Source organism: Crocodylus porosus, unplaced genomic scaffold (genome assembly GCF_001723895.1).
Source record: "Crocodylus porosus isolate Cpor-Errol unplaced genomic scaffold, CroPor_comp1, whole genome shotgun sequence".
Lineage (NCBI taxonomy): Eukaryota > Metazoa > Chordata > Crocodylia > Crocodylidae > Crocodylus > Crocodylus porosus.
The window spans coordinates 39,753,266-39,772,901 of NW_017728915.1; the positions used below are offsets into that span (position 1 = coordinate 39,753,266).

The 19,636-nt window shown below is 51.2% G+C and overlaps 4 protein-coding genes and 1 long non-coding RNA gene across 7 annotated transcripts in view; 1 reads left to right on the forward strand and 4 right to left on the reverse strand.

The window, feature by feature from the left end:
* COG8 (component of oligomeric golgi complex 8) overlaps positions 1–175 on the reverse strand; it is a 13,144-nt gene extending 12,969 nt beyond the window's left edge. Inside the window, 1 exon segment of the mRNA XM_019536077.1 lies at positions 1–175. Coding sequence (XP_019391622.1) covers positions 1–71 — 71 coding nt within the window. The 5' untranslated portion in view covers positions 72–175.
* Positions 1–19,636, reverse strand: part of TERF2 (telomeric repeat binding factor 2) — a 23,847-nt gene that overhangs the window by 2,579 nt on the left and 1,632 nt on the right. Inside the window, exons 3-10 of one of the 3 annotated variants that reach the window (XR_002101298.1) lie at positions 17,456–17,586; positions 16,364–16,450; positions 14,740–14,886; positions 13,068–13,555; positions 12,212–12,598; positions 10,125–10,210; positions 9,310–9,362; positions 8,186–8,560 (exon numbers count right to left, since the gene is read on the reverse strand). Coding sequence is in view for 2 of the 3 variants with exons in the window: in XM_019536074.1 (XP_019391619.1) it covers positions 8,402–8,560; positions 9,310–9,362; positions 10,125–10,210; positions 12,212–12,598; positions 13,068–13,555; positions 14,740–14,886; positions 16,364–16,450; positions 17,456–17,586 (1,538 nt within the window). In the remaining variant the exon portion in view is untranslated. Of the gene's footprint in view, positions 1–8,087; positions 8,561–9,309; positions 9,363–10,124; positions 10,211–12,211; positions 12,599–13,067; positions 13,556–14,739; positions 14,887–16,363; positions 16,451–17,455; positions 17,587–19,636 lie in introns of those variants that run through there. The other 2 variants (XM_019536074.1, XM_019536075.1) reach the window with 2 other exon arrangements.
* On the forward strand, positions 219–1,864 carry NIP7 (NIP7, nucleolar pre-rRNA processing protein). The gene is made up of 5 exons (XM_019536078.1): positions 219–326; positions 444–530; positions 630–768; positions 1,434–1,574; positions 1,658–1,864. The coding sequence occupies exons 1-5, from the start codon at positions 271–273 to the stop codon at positions 1,775–1,777; spliced, it is 543 nt and encodes a 180-aa protein (XP_019391623.1). The 5' UTR covers positions 219–270; the 3' UTR covers positions 1,778–1,864.
* The window catches only part of LOC109310743, a 23,440-nt gene continuing 5,681 nt past the window's right edge, over positions 1,878–19,636 (reverse strand). Inside the window, exons 2-3 of the long non-coding RNA XR_002101299.1 lie at positions 8,142–8,145; positions 1,878–1,960 (exon numbers count right to left, since the gene is read on the reverse strand). This is a non-coding gene — a long non-coding RNA (uncharacterized LOC109310743). The remainder of the gene's footprint in view (positions 1,961–8,141; positions 8,146–19,636) is intronic.
* On the reverse strand, positions 2,423–6,429 carry TMED6 (transmembrane p24 trafficking protein 6). Its single transcript, XM_019536080.1, has 4 exons — positions 6,003–6,429; positions 3,891–4,014; positions 3,496–3,647; positions 2,423–3,004 (listed from the first exon to the last, which is right to left on the reverse strand). The coding sequence occupies exons 1-4, from the start codon at positions 6,216–6,218 to the stop codon at positions 2,780–2,782; spliced, it is 717 nt and encodes a 238-aa protein (XP_019391625.1). The 5' UTR covers positions 6,219–6,429; the 3' UTR covers positions 2,423–2,779.

Consider the following 19,636-nt stretch of genomic DNA (forward strand, 5'->3'; position numbering starts at 1 on the left):
GCCCCGCGGAGCAGCCAGGCCAACAGGCTGGCCTCCTCCACGTCCGCCCCAGACCCCACCGGCGCTGCCATCTTGGGAAGCGGCGCGCTGGCCCCCCCGCCTCTATGCTCCGTTGCGTGGCAGCGGACGCTCTAGCCAGGCGGCTCTATGGCACTTCCTGTGTCTAGAGGAAGGGGCGGAGCGGGTTTCCTGCCCGGACTTTACTGCTCCGGGCTCATTTCCGGTTCCGGGAGGCTGCTTCCGCCTCCCCGCACGTGGGTGCCGGGAGCGATGCGGCCGCTCACGGAGGAGGAGACGCGGGTCATGTTCGAGAAGCTGGCGCGATAGTGAGCGGGGCCGGGCCGGGCTGGGGTGGTGCGGGGGAAGAAGGGCGCTCACGCGGGAGGACGGGGCGGGTGGGGCCCCGGACCTGCCGCGCTCATGGCGCGTCCCACCCCCCGCAGCATCGGCGAGAACATGCAGCTGCTGGTGGACCGGCCCGACGGCGCCTACTGCTTCCGCCTGCACAAAGACCGCGTCTACTACGTCAGGTGGGTGCCCCGTCTCCTTCCCTACGGCCTCGGGGGGCCCGGGGGCCGCAGCCCCCTTTGGCGAGTCGGGGTAAGGCAGCTGCGGGCGCTCTCTCGTAGCGAGCGGCTGCTGAAGCTGGCGATGAGCGTCCCCGGCGACCGCCTGGTCTCGCTGGGCACCTGCTTCGGGAAGTTCACCAAAAGCAGCAAGTTCCGGCTGCACATCACCGCCCTCGACTACCTCGCTCCCTACGCGAAGGTGCGACCCCGCGGCTTCGCGTGGGGGGGGGGTCGCGCCGCTCTCCTGAAACAAACGCGCTGCTTCCCTGTAGTAGAAGAGGCCGCGCACAGACCAGCCCCGCGATGGCTGCCGGGAATCCTCGGGCCCGTCTCTATGATCGTGGCGGCTGCTCTGGGCTGTAGAACCTAAAAGATACTCGGGGCGCGGGCAGTGAATTTAATGTGTTTATATGGGGCCTGGCATCACGGATGGACGGACGGTGGCTCCTTCCCCCCCAGCTACGTTCTTCTACAGCGCTCTGGTCGGAGGCATCTGCCTTCTGGTGCCCTCTGCCTGGAGGCCCCGCTTGGCCCCTGTTCAGCATATCGTGGCTGTGCCGTTCTCCTGACACCAGTCTCCAACCTGACAGCCTGCACCAAGACAGGGAGAAATGATTTACAGGCTTTCTCTGATGACCTGGGCGTCCTAGGGACCCTGCCCGAGTCCTGCTGACTGCTCGCTGAAAGCCGAAACGGCCTTTGCTTTTGCCGTTGTCCCGGGGCAGAGGGGAGAGCATTGCTCATTTCTGCATAGAGAGTTCAGCCCTGCAGAGTCCGATTTTTGTGAAGCGTTTTATCCTCGCAAAGGATCCAACAGTAGCTCACGTGGAACTGCTGATGGCTTCTCCTTTGCTTCTTTCGTAGTATAAAGTGTGGGTGAAGCCAGGCGCGGAGCAGTCCTTCCTCTACGGGAACCACGTGCTGAAATCTGGCCTGGGCCGCATCACCGAGAACACGGCTCAGTACCAGGGCGTGGTGGTGTACTCCATGGCAGATGTCCCTCTGGTGAGTGATGCTGCGCCAGGGCTACAGCTGTCTGCCAGGGCCCTCGAAGCAGTGTCTGACTGCAGCTGTTGTTGGTTCTGCAGGGTTTCGGAGTGGCGGCAAAGTCCACCCAGGACTGCCGGAAAGTGGACCCCATGGCGATCGTGGTGTTTCACCAGGCGGATGTCGGGGAGTATGTGCGGCACGAGGAGACGCTGACTTAAGTGGAGTTGGGAGCCCAAAGGCTCCAAAGACTTGGCTGCATTTGGGAAGGACAAATTTGTTGTGCAATCAAGACGAAGCCCTGCAAGCCCCTCCAGGCACCTGGGAGGGCTCCAGCATGGAGCTCCATAAGTAACTGTGACAGGCTCTTGCTGTCCAAGACAGCCATGTCCCACTGGTAGTGACTGTGGTGTGACTGTGGCTAGAGGGAGATTGTAGTCCCAGCATCCTGGGGCTGGGCTAATATAAAATGGGGTTTTCTCTCTAATAAAATCTCCCCCTGACTTGGGCCACAGCATGGTTCAGAGCTCATGGGAACAGGTTATAATTGTGCCTGCTGTAGCCCTGCTGCTATGGCAAATGCCATGGGGCAAACCAGACAAAGGTGCCTCTTTGCACTCTGAGCCCATCAAACCAACTGAGATAACACCTGCTGTCCACCTGCAACCATACCCCATCAGTCTCCAGGGGAAACACCATCCTTTCCCAGCCAGGTGTTGTACTTAATGCTGAAGGAGAGGAACTGAGGCTGCCATGACCACACCCAAAGGCTTCCTACCACAGCAGACACGGGCAGAGAACTGCAGCTGTAGTAAAGGGCTGGGCCCTGGTTTCTGCCCGGTGGTAGCTTCAGACACAACAGAGGCTTGGCTAGTGCCATTTATTGGGTTTGTAATGCAAGGCCATTTCTTTCAGGGACTGCGGTGGTAGAACAGGGTCAAGTAGCCACCCCCAGCACCAAGGGCGTATGTGCGCCATCCTCTCCCTCTCCTCCACCTGGTCCTCAGGGGGAAGGAGAGAAGGCAGCTTTGCTGGAGAGGTGCAGGGAGGACTCCCAGATGGCCAGTCACCTGGCTTCACTGCACCACCCTGCCAGAGCAGATCTCCCTCTCCATCCCAGTCCTGGGGGTGGGAAAGAGTCTGGTCGAGGGAGGCAGCAGTGCTGCCCCTGCTCCCTGCGGTCTCCTCGCTGCACTGGGCTGTGGTGGGTACCTGCAGAGGGCTCAGCACCGTGGCTTGCTGGTAGACGGCGCGTTGAAGAGCCGCTTCAGGAAATAGAGCTGCAGAGCACCTGAGAGAAGGATGACGCAGCTCTGCGCCGCTGACCACCGTGTCACGTAGTAGGAGTTGGCCTCGAGCAGGAAGTAGTCGGCCCCCTTCCTCATCCGCGCCATGTTGTAGAAGCGCCATATGTGGAAAATGTAGCCCTGCAGTTTGCGGGTGCTCATCTGCAGCAAGAGCAGGGGCCCTGAGCAGGTGAGGAAAACTTTTCCTCTCCCCTGCAGGTGGGCCCTGAACCTTGCTGGCTTGAGCCCCCAGCATGTGGGATATGGCTGTCCTAACGGGCAGCAGGATGCTGCACTCAACAGCCCCTCGGTCTGACCCTGTGTGGCACATGCTGTGCTTTTGAAAGTAAGTGAGGGAAGCTCCTGAGCCTTCCCCTGGGGCTGTAGGCACTGGCCCTGGGCCTGTGGTGCACCAAGTAGGAGACCTCTGCTCCAGAGGCTGCTTTCGCCTTATTCACCTACTCCCTGGTCCTGGTCTACTGGGGCCAGCTGCCTACACCCATTCCCACCTCCCCCACTTTGGCATGCATTCCTGGGTGGAGTAAGTAGTTTCTAAGCCTTCCCAGCTGCCTGTTAGATCATGGGGCCTGTTCCTGTGCCTGTCTGGACCGTGCTATGGATTTCGAGTGGGTCGTAAACAACACTTCCATTACCTCAATTGCCTCCAGTGTGTCATTGAGCTCCTTCCTCTCCATTTCAGGCTGGTTCTCAGTGTCAAAACCTTCATATAACACCCCGAAGTCGAGATAAACCTGCACAAACCCAAAGCGGTTGTGGCGATTGCTCAGGCAAAGCTGGTAAAAGCCTGTGGACAAAAGGGGAGTTGAGCTTCAGAGGACCGTTAGCAGATGCTGCACTGCTCAGAAGTTACCCAAATCCTCCACTCAAATACTTCCCACCTCTGGAGGACTGAGAGACAGTCTGAGCGCTCAGAAACCCCGGGACAGCCTGCTGTAGTCCTGCACTCAGCACTGGAAGTGACGGCTGAGCTTTCAGGGAACAGCAGGTCCTGCTGGAACTCGGACAGTCCAGGGGGGGAGGACAATACCTGTCTCCTTGGTCAAGAAGTTGATCTGTCCTCGCACGTCCTGGGCAGTGCCTACACGGAAGCCATTGGGGTCACTCGCTGTGACCAGGACGTGTCTGTCAGCCATTCCCGACGCCCACTGCACCTGAAACCAAGGCAGGGAGAGCAGGGAACATCAGGTGCTGCTCGGTACCCTGCAAAGGATCTGCCCCACAGAAGCTGGCCTGGGAACTCCCAGCTAACAGCACTGCCAGGCCATCTGCGTGGAGGTGGGTTTGCTCTGCTCTCAGCCACAAACCTCGTGGCTGCTCAGCAGTAGTACCTGCTGCCCCTTTGTACCCACTTCCCTCAACTGGGCAGGAGCGGATGGTCCCTAAGCCTGTTGGGTAGGCTGTGCAGAGGCGAGACCACAGCGCAGGAAAGGCCCTGGCACCACTGCCACCTGCCTGCTGTGCGGCCCTGCTAGGACAGCCCATCCAGCATGTGCGTGGAGGTCTGGCCAAGGCTCATTCTCTCCAAACAGGCATGCAATTTGCTCCTGTCTCTGCAAATCTGGCACCTTTTCCAGGTGTAGGGACAGCCATCCTTGGACGCACACCAGGGACAAGAGGGAAGCAGAGACCCTGCCCCCATGAACTACGAGCAAGCTCCGCTGGCTGAACCCCTCCCTGCCAGCTGTTACGCTTCACACGGCTCCAAAGCACCCCGTGCCACTGCAGATAAGGGACACTGAGGCCTATAAATAGAGTTATCAACCGCCCCTTTAAGTGCCAGGCACAAATGCCCACAACCTCCAAGAAGCAGGAGCTGGGACCATGATAAGGAGTGAAGGGTTCAGCCTCGCACCTGGAACAGAAGCAAGCAAGCGACCTCCAGGATCCTGCTGTGGGGGGGTCGGAGGGCCTCCTGGCTTCCAGCTGACCGTGCTGGATGGAGACGCCTGCAGTGACGGTACCTCAGCACCACAGGCAGCCACAGACTTACCCCTGCGCTGCTGTCGCTCCCTGCCCAGGCTACACGTGGCACTTGGGCCCTGATTCTGAGATGCTGAGCTCCTGCAGTTTCCCTGACTTCTACTGGGGCTTTGGAGCCAGGCCCTTAGCCTGAGTGTCTCAGTCCTATGCCCATTAGGGTAGCGCTGACCGACCACCTAGCATGGGCTGCGAAGGGCTCATGCCTGCACATTTTGGAGGAGACATTTAAGCCTCATCGCTGGAGGCAGCTGGTTTGCCAGGATGCCAGATGGGATGGACTGGGGTCGGAGCCCATCATGCTGCCGTTCCCTCGCTACGCGCTCTGCTCAGTCCTGGTCCCCATCTCCTGCACAGCAGAAGGGGATCAGGGAGGTGATGGCAGTTCTGAGGACTGGCCCAGGAAGAGAGAGGAAACAGCCCTTTCCTTGAGAGGGATGAAAACAGAAGGATACAAAATAGTACTTTTCCAACTAAGTTGGCCCCAGATATCACATCTACTCAAAGAACCTTGCCTACAAATAGTAAGGAGCTTGGAGAACAGCAAACTGGGTGGCTCTTATTCAGCCTCTCAAACACTGAACTTCAGAGGCAGGAAACTTCTAACCGAAAGAAGCAATGCTGATTTTTTTTAAAAACCATTTTTTAAGATTAATGGGATTGATTAAATTATTGAGCCTGGCCTGCAATTAGCCTGTTAGGAGGCGGATTATAAACCAGGGAACTCATGCTGCTCTGACAACTGCAAAGGCAAAGGGGCTCCTGCTGGGTTTGGACCTGGGAGCTTCCGGGTACAAAGCAAACACATACTAGACCACAAAAGCCCCCCTGCACGGATTTACATGGTACGCAACTGCTCTGCCCCGAGCCAGCTGGGACAGAGCTTAGTAGGATTCAAGAAGGGTTGGATGAGCACCCAATGCTAGGCTTGGAGGGGTGGTTTCCTCCCCAGTCACTCCGATTCTCAGATTAAGCCAGCCACACAGGTCAGTTAGGGCTAGGGGAAGATGTTTTCCCTGAGCCAGTGCCCCCACCTCTCCCTGGAGCAGCTGGCAGTCACCATGCCAGCCCCTTGGGCCCAGAATAGCTATTCCCACTCAGACCCAGGAGGCGAACCAGGCAGCCCCTCCCATCTGCCAAAACCTGCAGCACCAGCGCTCACCTCATAACTGAAGTAGAAGTGGCCGCTCTGATGTGCGAACTGCCAGAAGCACTCGGTGCCTGCTCCAGGGATGACGACGGCAAAGTCGTAGCGATCGGCCCCGCGGAAGAGAGGCTGGTCACTGGCCTCACTCAGAGGCTCCGTCTTGCGGCTTCTGGCAGGGCCCAGCAGACTGAGCAGCGCCACGGTCAGCACGATGGGTGCCAGCGGGAGCATGCTGCCACCTGAGCCTCGGTCCTCTGGCTGGGGCAGAGCAGGCACCAGAGCCCAGGACCACAGGGTATAATCATTAACCTCACTCCTCCCTGGATTTCTCCAGACAGCCTCTCAAGCTGTCAGCACAGCTGCCTGTATCCAAATGCCAGAGCTCCTGGGACGGGGCAGCTCCTCAAGGTGAGCTCAGAAGCACGGGGCCGGCTGGTACAGCTGGGCACGTGTTCCCATTAGAGCCTGGCAGGCCACAGCGTCTGTGATGCCCCCAAAGGAGCGGGGAAGAAGCATCCCTGGGCACGTGGTACTTTCTGGGGGACCACAGAGGGCTGGTTTCCTCCTCTGTCCCTAACAACAGAGGAAAGTGCTACTCACATCTAGATAGCACTAGGCAGACCATCGAGGACTCCTCCCAGCGGGGCAGCGCAGCGTGCTTTCCAGCAGGGATTCTGCCAAGCACGAGCTCCAATGGGAGAAGCCCCTGCTCCCTGGCTGGAATCAAAGAGGCGCTGTAAAGAGAATTAAACACAGTCCTACAGGTAGGAGAAAAGGGGCAGTGACACAGCAGGTGCTTCTGACACTCACCCTGTCCCTGAAACAGCACAGCAGAAAAAAGGGTGCCTGACCCTCTCAACAAGGCAGCAAGGGATGCTTCTGGGGTACCAGGCACTGTCCCCTCCTCTGATCAGCCCTGCTCTCCCCAGCTGGTCCCTGGCTGAACCCCCAACTTCAGCTCCCTTCGTTAGTGCCCCTCAAGTGCTTCCCCTGCTGGCTCTCTGGAGGCTACAGCTGCACCAACCCGCTCAAGCACTCTGCCTACCCCTAAGTGGAAAGGGCTCAGAGCCAGCAGAGCAGGGAGCCTGGCTGGACAGCACACAGCCATTTGCTTGTGGCAACAGGTGTTGGCAAGGCTTCACCCTGCACAGGCCAAGAGCTGATGGAGTGTGCCCCAGCTGGTAATGAGGGATCTTTGCCCACAAACTGCTGTTTCCAATGGTTACAGCCTGCTCTTTCCTCAGCAGCCCTTCCATGCTGCTGCTACCTGCTAGAAGAGGGTTGGCCTCTCTCAGACCCTCTTCACCCCTGCTCAGAGCAGGCTGCAGCCTTCTGAGCTCAGACCATGGCTGAGGCCATGCCTGCACTTCTGGCTGGCTCAGAAAGCCAGCATGGGCTGGCACTTTGGCTGCAAAGGGAGCTACACACAGCTGGTGCCAGGTTGCTGACCCCAGGGACATGCCCCAAGCTATTCCACCACTGAGGCAGGACCTTCGCCTGGGGCAAAGGCTGGGAGAGGTACAGCTAAGTATTGCTACAGCGATGCCTCATACACATGGGACCTGACTAGGCCACATGGTGCCTTTCAGAGCCAGAGAGCTACTGAGGCAAACAGATGGGAAGCGGGGAATCGTGCAAGGAAAGAGAGAGCTCAGAGGACAAGGTCATATGAGAGGGGAAAAAAAATGAAGCTTCTACCTTGGAGACTACTAACGTTTAATACTAAGACAAAACATCTACTTTATAAAGCCTCAACCTCCCCTCCCCCCAAACATATTTACACAAGTCGAACAACTGTGTTGATCACCTCGCCAAGACACAGACCTCCTTCACTGACACCAGCTGTTCCCACTCCCTAGCTTGGCTCCCTCTGGGACAGCTGGAGGAACACACAGATCGGACAAGTGATTCTCAGCTGATGCAAGACACTTAAAATATATAAAAATAGCTGCAAGGGGATAGTTGGACCAAAACCTGATCTGAGAAAGCTGCACCCCCTGATGGCCCCCTTGAAACTTGCTCAGGTTCAAGTTCTAATTCACACAGGGCAAAAGTGGCAGTTATCAGATGGGAAAGGAAGCCGGGGGCCCTGGCTATTTGCAAAGACATATAAAATGTCACCCTTGTCTCTTCCAAGGCTGCTTCCGTACACACCAGGCTGCACGGCGCCTGTCACCTGATGCAGATCTAGAGTTAACAACTTGCAAGAACTAGAAAGAGAACTTTCCTGAAATCCCCAGTTAGTTTTAGCTTCATCCTGCTGCAGTGCATGACCCTCCTGTGTGCCCACAAGAGCTTTCCACTGTTTCCAACATGCGCTGGGGAAGGGGACTAGGACCCTTTTTGCTGCAGCAGCTGTTGCTTTGGTCACTTGGAGAAGAAGCGAGTGCATGCTGGCTCTCCGAGTCTCATTCTCAGTCAAGTCCCAGTTTTTTCATGGTTCGCCAGCGATCCTTGATCATCACAGCTGTGCGGTTGCGAAAGGGATATTTTTTACAAATGACTTTCCATCTCCCTTCGCCGTACTTATTCACTCCTTGTTTGATCCACTCGCTTTCCTCCACTGTCCACCTCTGAGGGGAAAAAAGAAAGAGAGCTTTCCACAGCTATGAAGACACGGGTCCCACCAGTCTCAGTACAGCCCCGAGATGATACATTTCCCTTCTTTAAATGCAACCCCACACATAAGCACCTAGCGCGTGATCATTAAGTTCTTGTCATGTGGTTGCAAGGCACCAATACCTCACTAATAGCCCCTGATAAGGGATCCATCGATCACTCCTCAGTGCCTGGAAAACTGGACAGACCACACACCACAAGAGTGTCATGACACAAAATAGGAGCAGGCACTAGCAGTAGCCCAGCGTGGCACCTGCTGGAAGTGCATTTCAGTTGCTAGCTGCATGGTTAGGTAAGCACTGTGCTACATGACAGCGGTGTCCGATTCTCCTCCCCCTCCCCTCTACTGCCTGCAGAGCACATCGGGTACCAGGTATATATGTTATCCAATACTTTCCTGGTTTCTAGGAGGAGTTGCTTAAGGCAGGCCCTGTGAATCCAGAGCCCTGACCCACCTAGCTCACTCAAGGCGTGCTCACAGGTTGCATAATGGAAGTCCCTCAGGACATGCTGTACGCTGGCGCAGTGTTTGGGAGTTCTCCACCCACAGCGCGTCAGTTTTAGTGAACTAACTGCAGCTGCAAAGGAAGAAATCTATGGCCAGCACAAAGCACTGCCTCCCCTGCTACTTGCTGCCTTAGCACTCCTGCACTGATATGCAGTGTTGGGAACTTGCTGGTGGGATCAGGAAGCCCTGGATTACCTGTTTCTTGCTTCCGGAGATCGAAGATTTCCGACTGTCCTTCCCAGGTGATGCTGAAAGACAAATCCAAGGACAGCGGCATTTCAATGCCCTGATGTGCTTAAGTCCCATAGTTCCATGAAAGGATGCATGGCTACCCTCATTTATGGCCTGGCTCCCTCACACAAAGCATAACTAAGGAAACCTAGCAATTAAGACAGAAAGGAATTCATTTTTTCAGGCTGCCAATATATGTGTTCAGCTGCACTGAGTCATCTCCGATATGTCTACACCTCACACAGAACATCAGGGGAAATCAGTCCATGCCTATGCGGACTCCAGGCTAATGTGGGTATCCTGCTGTTGGTACCTGTGCAGTACAGGCACTTCCATTTGTAAATGAAGTTAAATGAGGTGCCTGGAGGTCAAAATGCACCTGGGTCCAGTGTTTAGTTGCAACTAATTGCACCTGCTGAAATGAGAATGTACAATCTAACCTTCCCTTCCTTTCAGTGGTTAGCTGCGAGGAGCTGCCATTGGTCTTGGTATCAGAAACAGGAAAGCATATTAGCTTGGCCTCAGGTCTGAAATTATAATGAAGATTCTTGGTTTGCAGATCAGGCTCAGGTAGAGGAGAAACATCAAGACACCTGACCACCTGCCACTGCTCAGACCTGCCCACTTCAGCAGTCCTTCAGCAGCAGCCTTAATCCCACGCCCTCATGCTTGCAGGATTTCTGGCCTTCCAGCTGGTGCCAGCCCCAGAAGGCAGCAGAAAGCTGGGAGCATGCGGCATGGCAGGGGCCAGCACATACACAGCAGAGGTGTAACCTTACCTGCATCCAGGAAGAGCTCATCTTCATCACTCCAGGTGTCCCTTTCTTCTGACCTGTTTGAGACTCTTCGTGTTGCTCTGAGTGACCTGAGAACATAAAAACACCCAGCTGAAGTACAGTGAGTCAGTGGGCTAGGAAGGGCCCAAGACAGAGTTAATCCACACAGTCAGCACATAAAGGTCTGAAGAGCTACTCCCTCTTTACCAAGAGACCACTGATGACAAGAATTCACCCCAGTGGAGCAGGCCCAGGGGCTGGAATAATGACTACAGCTCTGAACACCTGCACTGCTCCACTACACTTATTCCTTGTTCTGGACCTCCTCTTGAGAAGCCCAATTGCAGGCAAAGGGTGCCATGTGGGGTGGGAGCGCAAAGCTACTCAGCGCTGCCAGAAGACCTGCAGCACATCATCTTCTGGGACTAGGACAGACACTGCATCAAGCACTCATGCCACAACTGTGCTGCATGTAGCCTGAAGCAGAAGTGCTCAGCCAGGATCACATGCTTCACAAGGCTGCTCTGAAAGGATCACACCTGGTTCAGATCAGAGACACCTCACTGACTCAAGCTCCTGGTTCTAGCCTATGTAAGCAGATGCCCTGTGCCAAGCTCTCCAGCTACAACCACTTGCATTTAAAACACTTCACAAGCTTCAAGTACTGCAGCATGGAATCTCCTGTGCTCCTCCTTGTTGGCTCCAGTGGATGACGCAACTGCTCATGCAGGGAAATTCACAAAGCAGCAGTGGGGCAGAGGAAACCCTGGGAAAGACATCCTAACAGCCAGTGCCCACCGCTGCCATGTAAAGGGTTACAGAGCAGACAGAGCATCCAGGGGTGAGCCCCAGAACCAGGTTTCAGGGTGTGCCAGGCTTCAAAGCTGCACCAGCTGCTGGGGGGGAGCTCCAGCCCACTGCACCACAGTTCCCAATGTGTGGCAGGGAATGATCCCTCACCCTAATTCAGGGCAACAGCTAAAGTTGTTATTGGAGAGGAGGTTTAGATTAGACATCCTTAAGAACTACTTCACAGTCAGGGCAGCTAGGATCTGGAACCAACTTCCAAGGGAAATGGTACTGGCTCCTACCCTGAGGGTCTTTAAGAAGAGGCTTGATGCCTACCTGGCTGGAGTCATTTGAGCCGTTTTTCTTCTGCCCAGACGGGGGGGTCGGACTTGAAGATCTACAGTCCCTTCCAACCCAACTTCTATGATTCTATGATTCAGATGGGATGTGGATACAGAATTCTCTCACCTCTGCTACTACTAACCCAAAATGTAAAAACTCTGGATTCCAGTTAATCTACAGTAAAAACTCTGGATTCCAGTTAATCTACAGTAAAAACTCTGGATTCCAGTTAATCAAATGTGCACCATCTGGTGTACTCCCCAGTGTCAGTGTGCTAGGGAGGGGAGCCCCGCACAGGCTCCTTTGCCTTGGGCTGTGGGCCAAAGTGACAAAGAAAAACTCGGCTCATGGCGGTGAAACCGGAAGTCCCTGGAGGTGGTACTTCCAGTTGCGCTTCTGCCGTGTCCCTTGGTTGCTGGTTAATAGAGTTTTCCAGCTAATAAAGTGCCAGTTAATCCAGCTTTCGCTGTATATGTTTATGTTATCTGTCTCCATATTTTGCAGTAGGCAGGGATCTCTGCTGTTTTGTGTTTGCACTGGTACAAGGCAAGGGGGTCAAATATACGGCCCGTGGGCCATATCTAGCAGGACAGAGATGTTTGCTGTAGCCTGTGGGACTCCCGCAGGAACTGAGAACTTGGGAGTGGGGCAAGCAAGACACAGGGCCCGCCCCTGAATTTGGCCTACAAACCCTGTTGGAGATGGCCATCACTAGCAAGATGAGCAACAGCTGTGGCAACAGTGCCATCTGCCCCACTGCCTCCTCCACCACCAATGCATGCCCTGCTGCTCCTGGATCCACATCTGGCCCATGAAGAGCCCTGCAGTCCAGGTTGAGACCAGGGTGAGTCGGACAGTCCTGGTAATAGGGGCTGCTGTTTGTTTACTGTAACAATATTTGGTGCAAGTCCTCAAAGCATTGAGTGCGAGCAACACACAACACCTGATAAGCTTCGTACTTAGAACGTTCAGAAGATCCAGGCTGGACAGGCGGCTTCTCGACAGGAGGCCTGGATGCAGAAGACACCACAGGCTCCTGGGATGAGTCTGGACTCTCAGTGGTGGCACTCTTCTGGCTGTCCTCACGCATAAGCAGTGTGCATATGTTCAACAAGCGTTGGTTCTTTGAGGGGGATCCGGGGGTTTCTGAAGTATCAGAAGCTGGGCTTTCTTCTACCCTTTGTCTCTTAGCTCTGTGGGATACAGGAGACAGTTGCTTGGGGAAAGAAAAGTCTGTTTCATCCAGCTGGCTGAAAGTGGCTTCCGAATCTCGGGAATCCGACAAGGTCTTGAAGGCTTCTCTCAAAACAGAAATCCCAAATGCAGTTACTGTCCCAGGGGGCTGCCTATAAAAGAAACAAAACTAAGCAGGTGTGTGATTTCACCCCACCACTGCCTGTCTGAAATCAAGGCTGTTCCCCACCCCACTCCCCATCACTGCTCTGAATAAGGTGTTGCCAGCACCCACCAAAATAAACTTCTGGGCTGTTCACTATCCTGCCAGTTGCAGTGGGAAGCAGTCTCCCTCCAAGCACTGGCAAGACAGCTTGGTAGAATCAGCCCCTACCATGCAAGCATCCTCAGCTTATACCTTCTGCCACAGAACACCAACTTCCAGGCCACGCATCAAACCCACACCCACCAAACCACATAGGTACTGAAGTCCCAGTGCATTGCGGGGCCCTTTGGGGCAAAGCTTCCTCTTAACCTAGGACTAAACCACTTGGTGAAAAAAACTTGATAGCAGTGGCATTATCACCCAGAGGAGATGCTGTCAAGCTGCACCTGCTGCATTGGCCAAATTTCTCTGCCTACCTCTCAGATTGTCTGGGAGATGCTGCCTGGGGCTCTGATGTGGTTCCTGGGTCTTTGGATGCTTCTGGGGGTTCTGGCATTTCTGCTGTGTCCTCAGAGGCTTCAGAGGGCTCTGGCATTTCTGCTGTCACCTTGGAGGCTTCCAGGGGCTCTAGTGTTTCTGCCGGGTCTTCAGAAATTACTGGGAGCTCTGGAGTGTCTGCCAGGTCCTTTGACTCTTCTGGGGGTTTTGCCTTTTCTGCTGGGTCCTTTGAGGCTTCCATGGACTCTAGCATTTCTTCTGGGTCCTTTGAAACTACCAGGGACTCTGGCGTTTCTGCTGGGTCCTTTGAGGCTTCTGGGGGCTCTGAAGCTGATGCTGGATTCCTAGAGGCTTCCAGAGGCTCTGAAGTGGATGCTGCATTCCTAGAGTCTTCCAGGGGCTCTGATATGGCTTGGGGGCCCTTAGGTTCATGCACATGTTCTAAATTTAGAGTCTTTTTCACCACCTTGAACAAAGAAGAAAGCGTGCACTCGTTACCAAGAGGACTGTGATCTTACCTCCCCTCCAAAAGCAGGGAATGATATTTTGAACAATTTAATACATAACCCCCACCCACAGCTCCTTGCTGTTCCACAAAGGGCACATATTAGGATCTTGACGCTGGCAGACGTAACACTTAGAACATTCTAAGTGTCTAGATGTACATGTCACTTCAGACCGGTTTAAGCTTCCTGGAATATTTCAAGAGGACACCAGGAAAATCAAGTACTACTTTGAGCTGATTTTCCTTGAACTTGTTCACTGTTATGTGTGGATACAGAGCATTCTGTGTAGTCAGTCCTCCAGACAGCCCAAAATGCACCCCTCTACTCTAGGGCAGCATTTCTTAACCTGTGGGTTGCAACCACGGTGGGCTGCAAGAATATATGAAAGCATTGCAAACACACGGATTCTCCTTTAAAGGAGAAAAACGTGGGAAACTGTGGGTCTTCTCTTGCAGGCTGGCAGTTTCAGCCCCCTCATAACCTACCCAATGTGGGCCTTGGGCCTGGCCTGGTGGTGGAGGGCAGTGGGTCAGGAGTGCGGGGCATTGGGTTAGGATTGGCCATTGATGTTTACATGTGGGTCTTGGCACAAAAAAGGGTTCTAGGAAATTCCCAGGGAAACTCCTGGCACCAACCCAAGGAAGGCAGGATGGTCTGGGTACTCTACCACCCCGCAGTGGTGCTTTGGCAGCAATACAGTCCCTAAAAGGCTAGAGATCGACTTAGAAACCCTAGCAGTGCATGCATGGACTTTTGTCCAGGGACAGCTGCAAACTGGTCCCCAATCAGTCACATTCTTGGAACAGTTCAAATATTATGCCAGCCTTCACTCGAGTCAGAGGAGAATCTTCTGTGGTGCTTGTATGACATTCGGCAATGCATCCCATGGGTTTTGTCAGAGCAGGACCTTGGTTAACACAGCACAAAGAGCTGACCTTTAAATGCTACAGGTTTGCTGCCTTGCTGCCAAAGACAGGGAGCTTTATAATTGCGTTTCACTTCGCAGGACAGGTCAGAACATTATGCTGGCACACAAGGGACAACAATACAAGTGGCAACTCCACTCCCATCTGCGCTTCATGCCACTTGTCCCTGGCAGCTGACAGCAGATGCTAGAAGAGGGGTGGCCAGCACAACCACATACCGTTAGAAGCATAGGCTCTGACTCTTCCATGTAGGTCTCCAAGAACCGGAGCATGCTCTGCTGGAAAAGCTTGTAGGAGAAGTTTCGGATGATTGGATGAGATGCATTCTTCTCACGGATTATGCTGAGCAGCTCTGTCCTCAGTTTCTAGATGAGAGGCGATAGGGGTCTGAACACGTGCAGGGGGCATGGGTGAAAAGATCAAGAGATGGGGGTAGGGGGTGAAGATTTCTTCACTAGACAGTACAAAATTAACTCATTTTTTTTGGTCTAGATCAGGAAAAAGCCAAAGAAGCCCAAGACCTCTGTCAGCCTCTCCAACTACCGTCATCTCCAGTACCAGGAGATGCTGTGGCAAGAGCAGACCTAAAGGGAAAAGAATGCAACATTTTGGGCTGCACCACTCCAACTCCTTCTTGTGAGCCCAGGAACAGCACTGTAGCTGTCAGTGTCCTTCAAGCAGAAAGATAGGATATGCCAGCCAGGGCCACTGGGAAGAGGTATTCCCAACAGCCATCACGTTATCTACATGCTGGACGCACCAAGGTAGTGTAATCCAAAAGGGACCCATTTTCCTGCTAATGTTTATCCTCATCCCCTTCTTTTTTCCCCAAATTACAGGAATTAATGAAATGCAATGCAATTATACAGTGAGTGATTGGAAGTTTTATTCTACCAGGTACAAGCATGTGAGAAGTAAGGATTTTTGTGCATGACATCTTTTATTGGACCAGTGGATGGGTAAACAGTGGAATGCTGGTATGCCAGATGTTGGTGCTGGGAGGTATAGAGGGAAATTCACCAAGGACAAAGGAAGTTCTACCGGTTGAGGAAAACAAGGTAAGCATGTGTGAAGTTTTCAGCTATATCTTACCACTTCCTAGAATTCAGAAGTTGATGAAGTAAGAAATCTTAGGGGATAGAAATGGGGCACCCTAAATGTACTCTGCTAATGCCAGAGATGCTATATTGCACCCATTCAACCAGCAGGAGCCATCACCAATCCCTGGGCTGAGCATTATTTTAAGTATTGATCAGTACTTGTAACAATTTTCCTGTGTGCCCATGGTCACTAATTAAGCCACTGGTATCAGATATATAATTGGTATTCTGTTATAAGATACTAGAGCCTTTTTTAAAGTATCTGTGTAACTGCTATTGGCCTTCTGGTTTAATAAAGGGACTTTAACTGAATTATCACATTTTCTTGCATACAACCTGACCCAGAAAATAAACCGTTTTTGAAAGCCAAATGAAGAAATAAATACCTTTTCTTGTAAGCTGCACCTGAATAGCAGCAGCTAAGCAGCCAAGCCTTTTCACTGTTCTGCTCCCTGTGCAGCAGAAGCTGTTTGTACGGTATTACACACATGTACTGTACACTCCAATCCTAGCAGCAGGTTTTGAAGAAAAGGCGCATATGTATGCAAGAAAATACAGTAATGACCCAGTCAGTTGAATTCCAACACAGACTTCCGTTGGAGGCAACTATGTGGAGGCAGGTTTTCTTATGTTCAGATCGGAATGTGGTCAGTTCCTGGCCCACTTCAGTAATGAGTTCTAGAAACAAACATTCCCTTTGCCCTATTCCCCACGGTCTCATTCCAGTCACAATCCAATTTACCTGGTTGCTGGGGTCCTTGGCCATGTGTTTTCTTATAATTTTTGATGCTTTATCAAACTCTTTCTTTTTAATGCAAATGATGATAGCCTGCAGAAGAAAAACATGAGTTTTTCTATTGGCGTTCATTCAAGGACATCCCTCAAATCAGCTTCACAAGCATAATCCAAACTAGGCATGACAGCCAGTCACTCACTACCCAAGCAACAGAGAAATACACTCTTTGCGTTAAATTCATGAACAAGCTGCTTACCCAGTGATGTCATACCATGCAACTACCCTGCTACTAAATGGTTATGTTTTTAAGGACTGCAGTACCCAGTTATCCTGGGTACAATGCCATGCTGTTGCTATCCTATATTTTCCTGAACATCCCAGCAGTCTGAAAACCTATCTTTCCTTGTTAGGCCACCTTGGCTTTTTTAATTTTAGAACAAATGGTCTTCTACAGAACCACACCTTACATAACACCCAGATATGACACCAAGCAGCTAATAGCCTCACCCCTATTCCAAAGAGCTCACAAGTGAAGGCAAGCCCTATGTAGAAATTGGTGGGGCGTGGGAAACATGCCAAAGGCATGTGGCTATTTTGAGAAGGCTTCACATGGATCTTGTAGCCCCTGGTTTGTCTGCTGAATATACGCAACAAGCTTTCTAAACATAAGAATCACATTTTAAGTATATAATATACCCAAAAAGTTTCCCCATACTACTGAAAAGTAGACATTGGCTTGTGCAGGGTGGGGGTGTCCAATTAAAAACCAAAGTTTTGTGAGGCATTCTACATTGCCAAAACACTCCAAAAGAAAGAAGGCAATGAAGAGGAATGATGAACCAGTTCCAATATAATGGGAAATGTTTTTAAGTCTTCATGGCAGAGAAATGGTAAAATACAAGGAAACTGTCTATTTTTTCAGGGCATTAGAATCCTCATCAGTATTTTCCTAGAGATGTTCAGCAAGACCAGGGACACAGGCAAAGTGAGAGAACAGACAATGGCCCTCAATGTAAGAGGAGCTGTTTTATATACTTTTTCGATTAAAGTATATAGAATGCTAAAATATTTTAATTTAAAAGGAAAACCTGGCCTTACAGCTTCCTTCACTGTTTTCTTCACAGGTTCCATCTTTGGGTCAGGCACAGGGAATTCTTTCTTGATAAGATCCAGGACACCCATCGCAGATTCAAGAGGAGTGAGTTCTGATTCTCTATCAAAGGTGCAATCTATAACACAAAGGAATAATTCATTCCCACTGGTTTTATAACACCCAAGTACAAATCCTTCGCAGGGTGAAAAAGCAAGCAAATTGGGATCTGTTCAGTTTGGCTGTGTGCATTGCAGAAAACAAAGAACAGCAGACAAAGATCAGGAACAGACAATTTAATGGTCAGAAAGGCTTGACAGGTACACAAGCTCCTCAGAAATATTGTGAATTCTGGATAGTTTGAAAGAGCTTGGAAGAACAAAGACAATGTGGTAAACAAAGCTGTTTACTTCACTCTAAATTGCAGACATCTCAAGAAGAAAACCAGGAATGAATGGAGCAAGCAAATAAATATGCTAGCAGAATGGTGCAGGGTTGTTGGCTGTACCCGTGTTGGTCTAAGGACATAGGCAAGGTTCTTTGGGTAGATGCGGTATCTTTTACTAAACCAACTGAATAGTTAGAACAGTTTTGTCACACCTTCAGCTTCTTTCACTCCTTGGAGATCTCAGAACTACAGCAGAGTCTCCCTATGCCTGAAGAAGGGTATTTGTTGCCCCAAAGCTTTCAAAGAACTTTGTTCCAACTACTTAGTTGGTCTGATAAAAGATGTCACATCGACCCAAAGAACCTTGCCTAGCAGAATGGTGTAAGAGTGAAGTTGTAGCTGCGATGGTCCAGAAATTGGGTGAGAAACAAGGATTTCTTAGGATATCTTTTACTGAACCAACTACACAGTTGGGGTAAAGTTTGATAAGCTTTCCAATGCAAGACATTCTTTGGTAGGTCTCCGATCGCAGGAAGCCAAGTACAGCATAATGAAACACAGTAGAAAGCAAGAGTTGAGAGACAATCTCAAGGATAGCAGACACACAGTTAACAGAAGAAAAGAAGATTACTGGAAGATCAAGGCCCAAAAGAAAAGGAGGCACACTACCACGTTTCTTGTGTGGAAAGAATTCAGGAGTCAGATAAAATATAATGTGCCATAAACATGATAACAATGTTTAGTTCACCTTTTAAAAGCATTAGATTTCCCTGGAGCACAAGGATAGCGTAATCAGAAAGAGCAGTTGTTCTGACTAATGTGCTCCTAATGGTGCATGTATATCTGTGCCCTATATATTTTTTTCTATGACAGGTCATTATGGTGCATAGCTCCTGTTTAGTTTCAGCCACGTAGCTGCCACAAGGGCACTCAGTACATCGAATCAGATAAATCACCTTTTGGGAAAGGTATGCGTAGGTACCATGGATTCTGATTGGGGAGAGGGGCAGCAGCGGTTCCCAATCTGTGGTAGGGGTACCACCAGTGGTATGCAGACAACCTGTCAGTGGTACGTGTTAATAGATTTATTATAATAACTTTATATAACAAAAATGTGCTGGTGACACTTAAGGTTGAACTGAAAAGTTTGCTGGTAGTACTTCAGGTTGTATCATTTTAAATTGGTGGTGCCAATCTGTCGGAGTTTGGGAACCGCTGGGGAGGAGGATGTCGATAGTGGCCACAGAGATGTACAAGTTAAGCATTTCTTCTGAAGGTAAGGTTGTGTTTCATTTGATGTCTGCTGGGTAGTGAAGAGTTTGCTTCTGACAAGTTGCACAGTTTACATTTACAAATATCAAGGAACTACAAAGTTAATTTTTTTTCCAAAGCACCAAAGAAAGATCAAACCTGATCTTTAGGTTTTGCTCATATAAAGCTTCATCCAAAACCAATAAAATTTGCTGCTTTACTTACTTTTTTAAATATGTTAAAAGATTTTTAAACCCATTCAACTTGAGGTGGCTCCACATAACCATTGTATACCTTTTTTTAGCACCACCCAAAAAAGTGGAGGATGAAAACAATGCCCTATAAGGTGCATATGGAAAAAAGCAGAGATAACCATGTCCCAGGGGACAAAAAATAAAGGTAGAAAGGCTGCATCAGGGATTACAAATCAGATTCATCTTTAAAAGACTTTTTTTTTTTCCAAGGTGTAATTTATAGTTTCATAGTTTCTAGGGTCGGAAGGGACCTGAGCAGATCATCTAGTCTGACCCCCTGCCATGGCAGGAAAGAA

Coding starts and splice junctions, on each gene's coding strand:
- TMED6 (XM_019536080.1), bottom strand. CDS start 6,218: ATGCTCCCGCTGGCACCCATCGTGCTGACCGTGGCGCTGCTCAGTCTG. Junction 3,648..3,890: donor CTTCTTGACCAAGGAGACAG/GTATTGTCCTCC, acceptor TTTTGTCCACAG/GCTTTTACCAGCTTTGCCTG. Junction 3,005..3,495: donor ACACACTGGAGGCAATTGAG/GTAATGGAAGTG, acceptor CTCTTGCTGCAG/ATGAGCACCCGCAAACTGCA.
- NIP7 (XM_019536078.1), top strand. CDS start 271: ATGCGGCCGCTCACGGAGGAGGAGACGCGGGTCATGTTCGAGAAGCTG. Junction 769..1,433: donor ACCTCGCTCCCTACGCGAAG/GTGCGACCCCGC, acceptor CTTCTTTCGTAG/TATAAAGTGTGGGTGAAGCC. Junction 1,575..1,657: donor CCATGGCAGATGTCCCTCTG/GTGAGTGATGCT, acceptor TTGGTTCTGCAG/GGTTTCGGAGTGGCGGCAAA.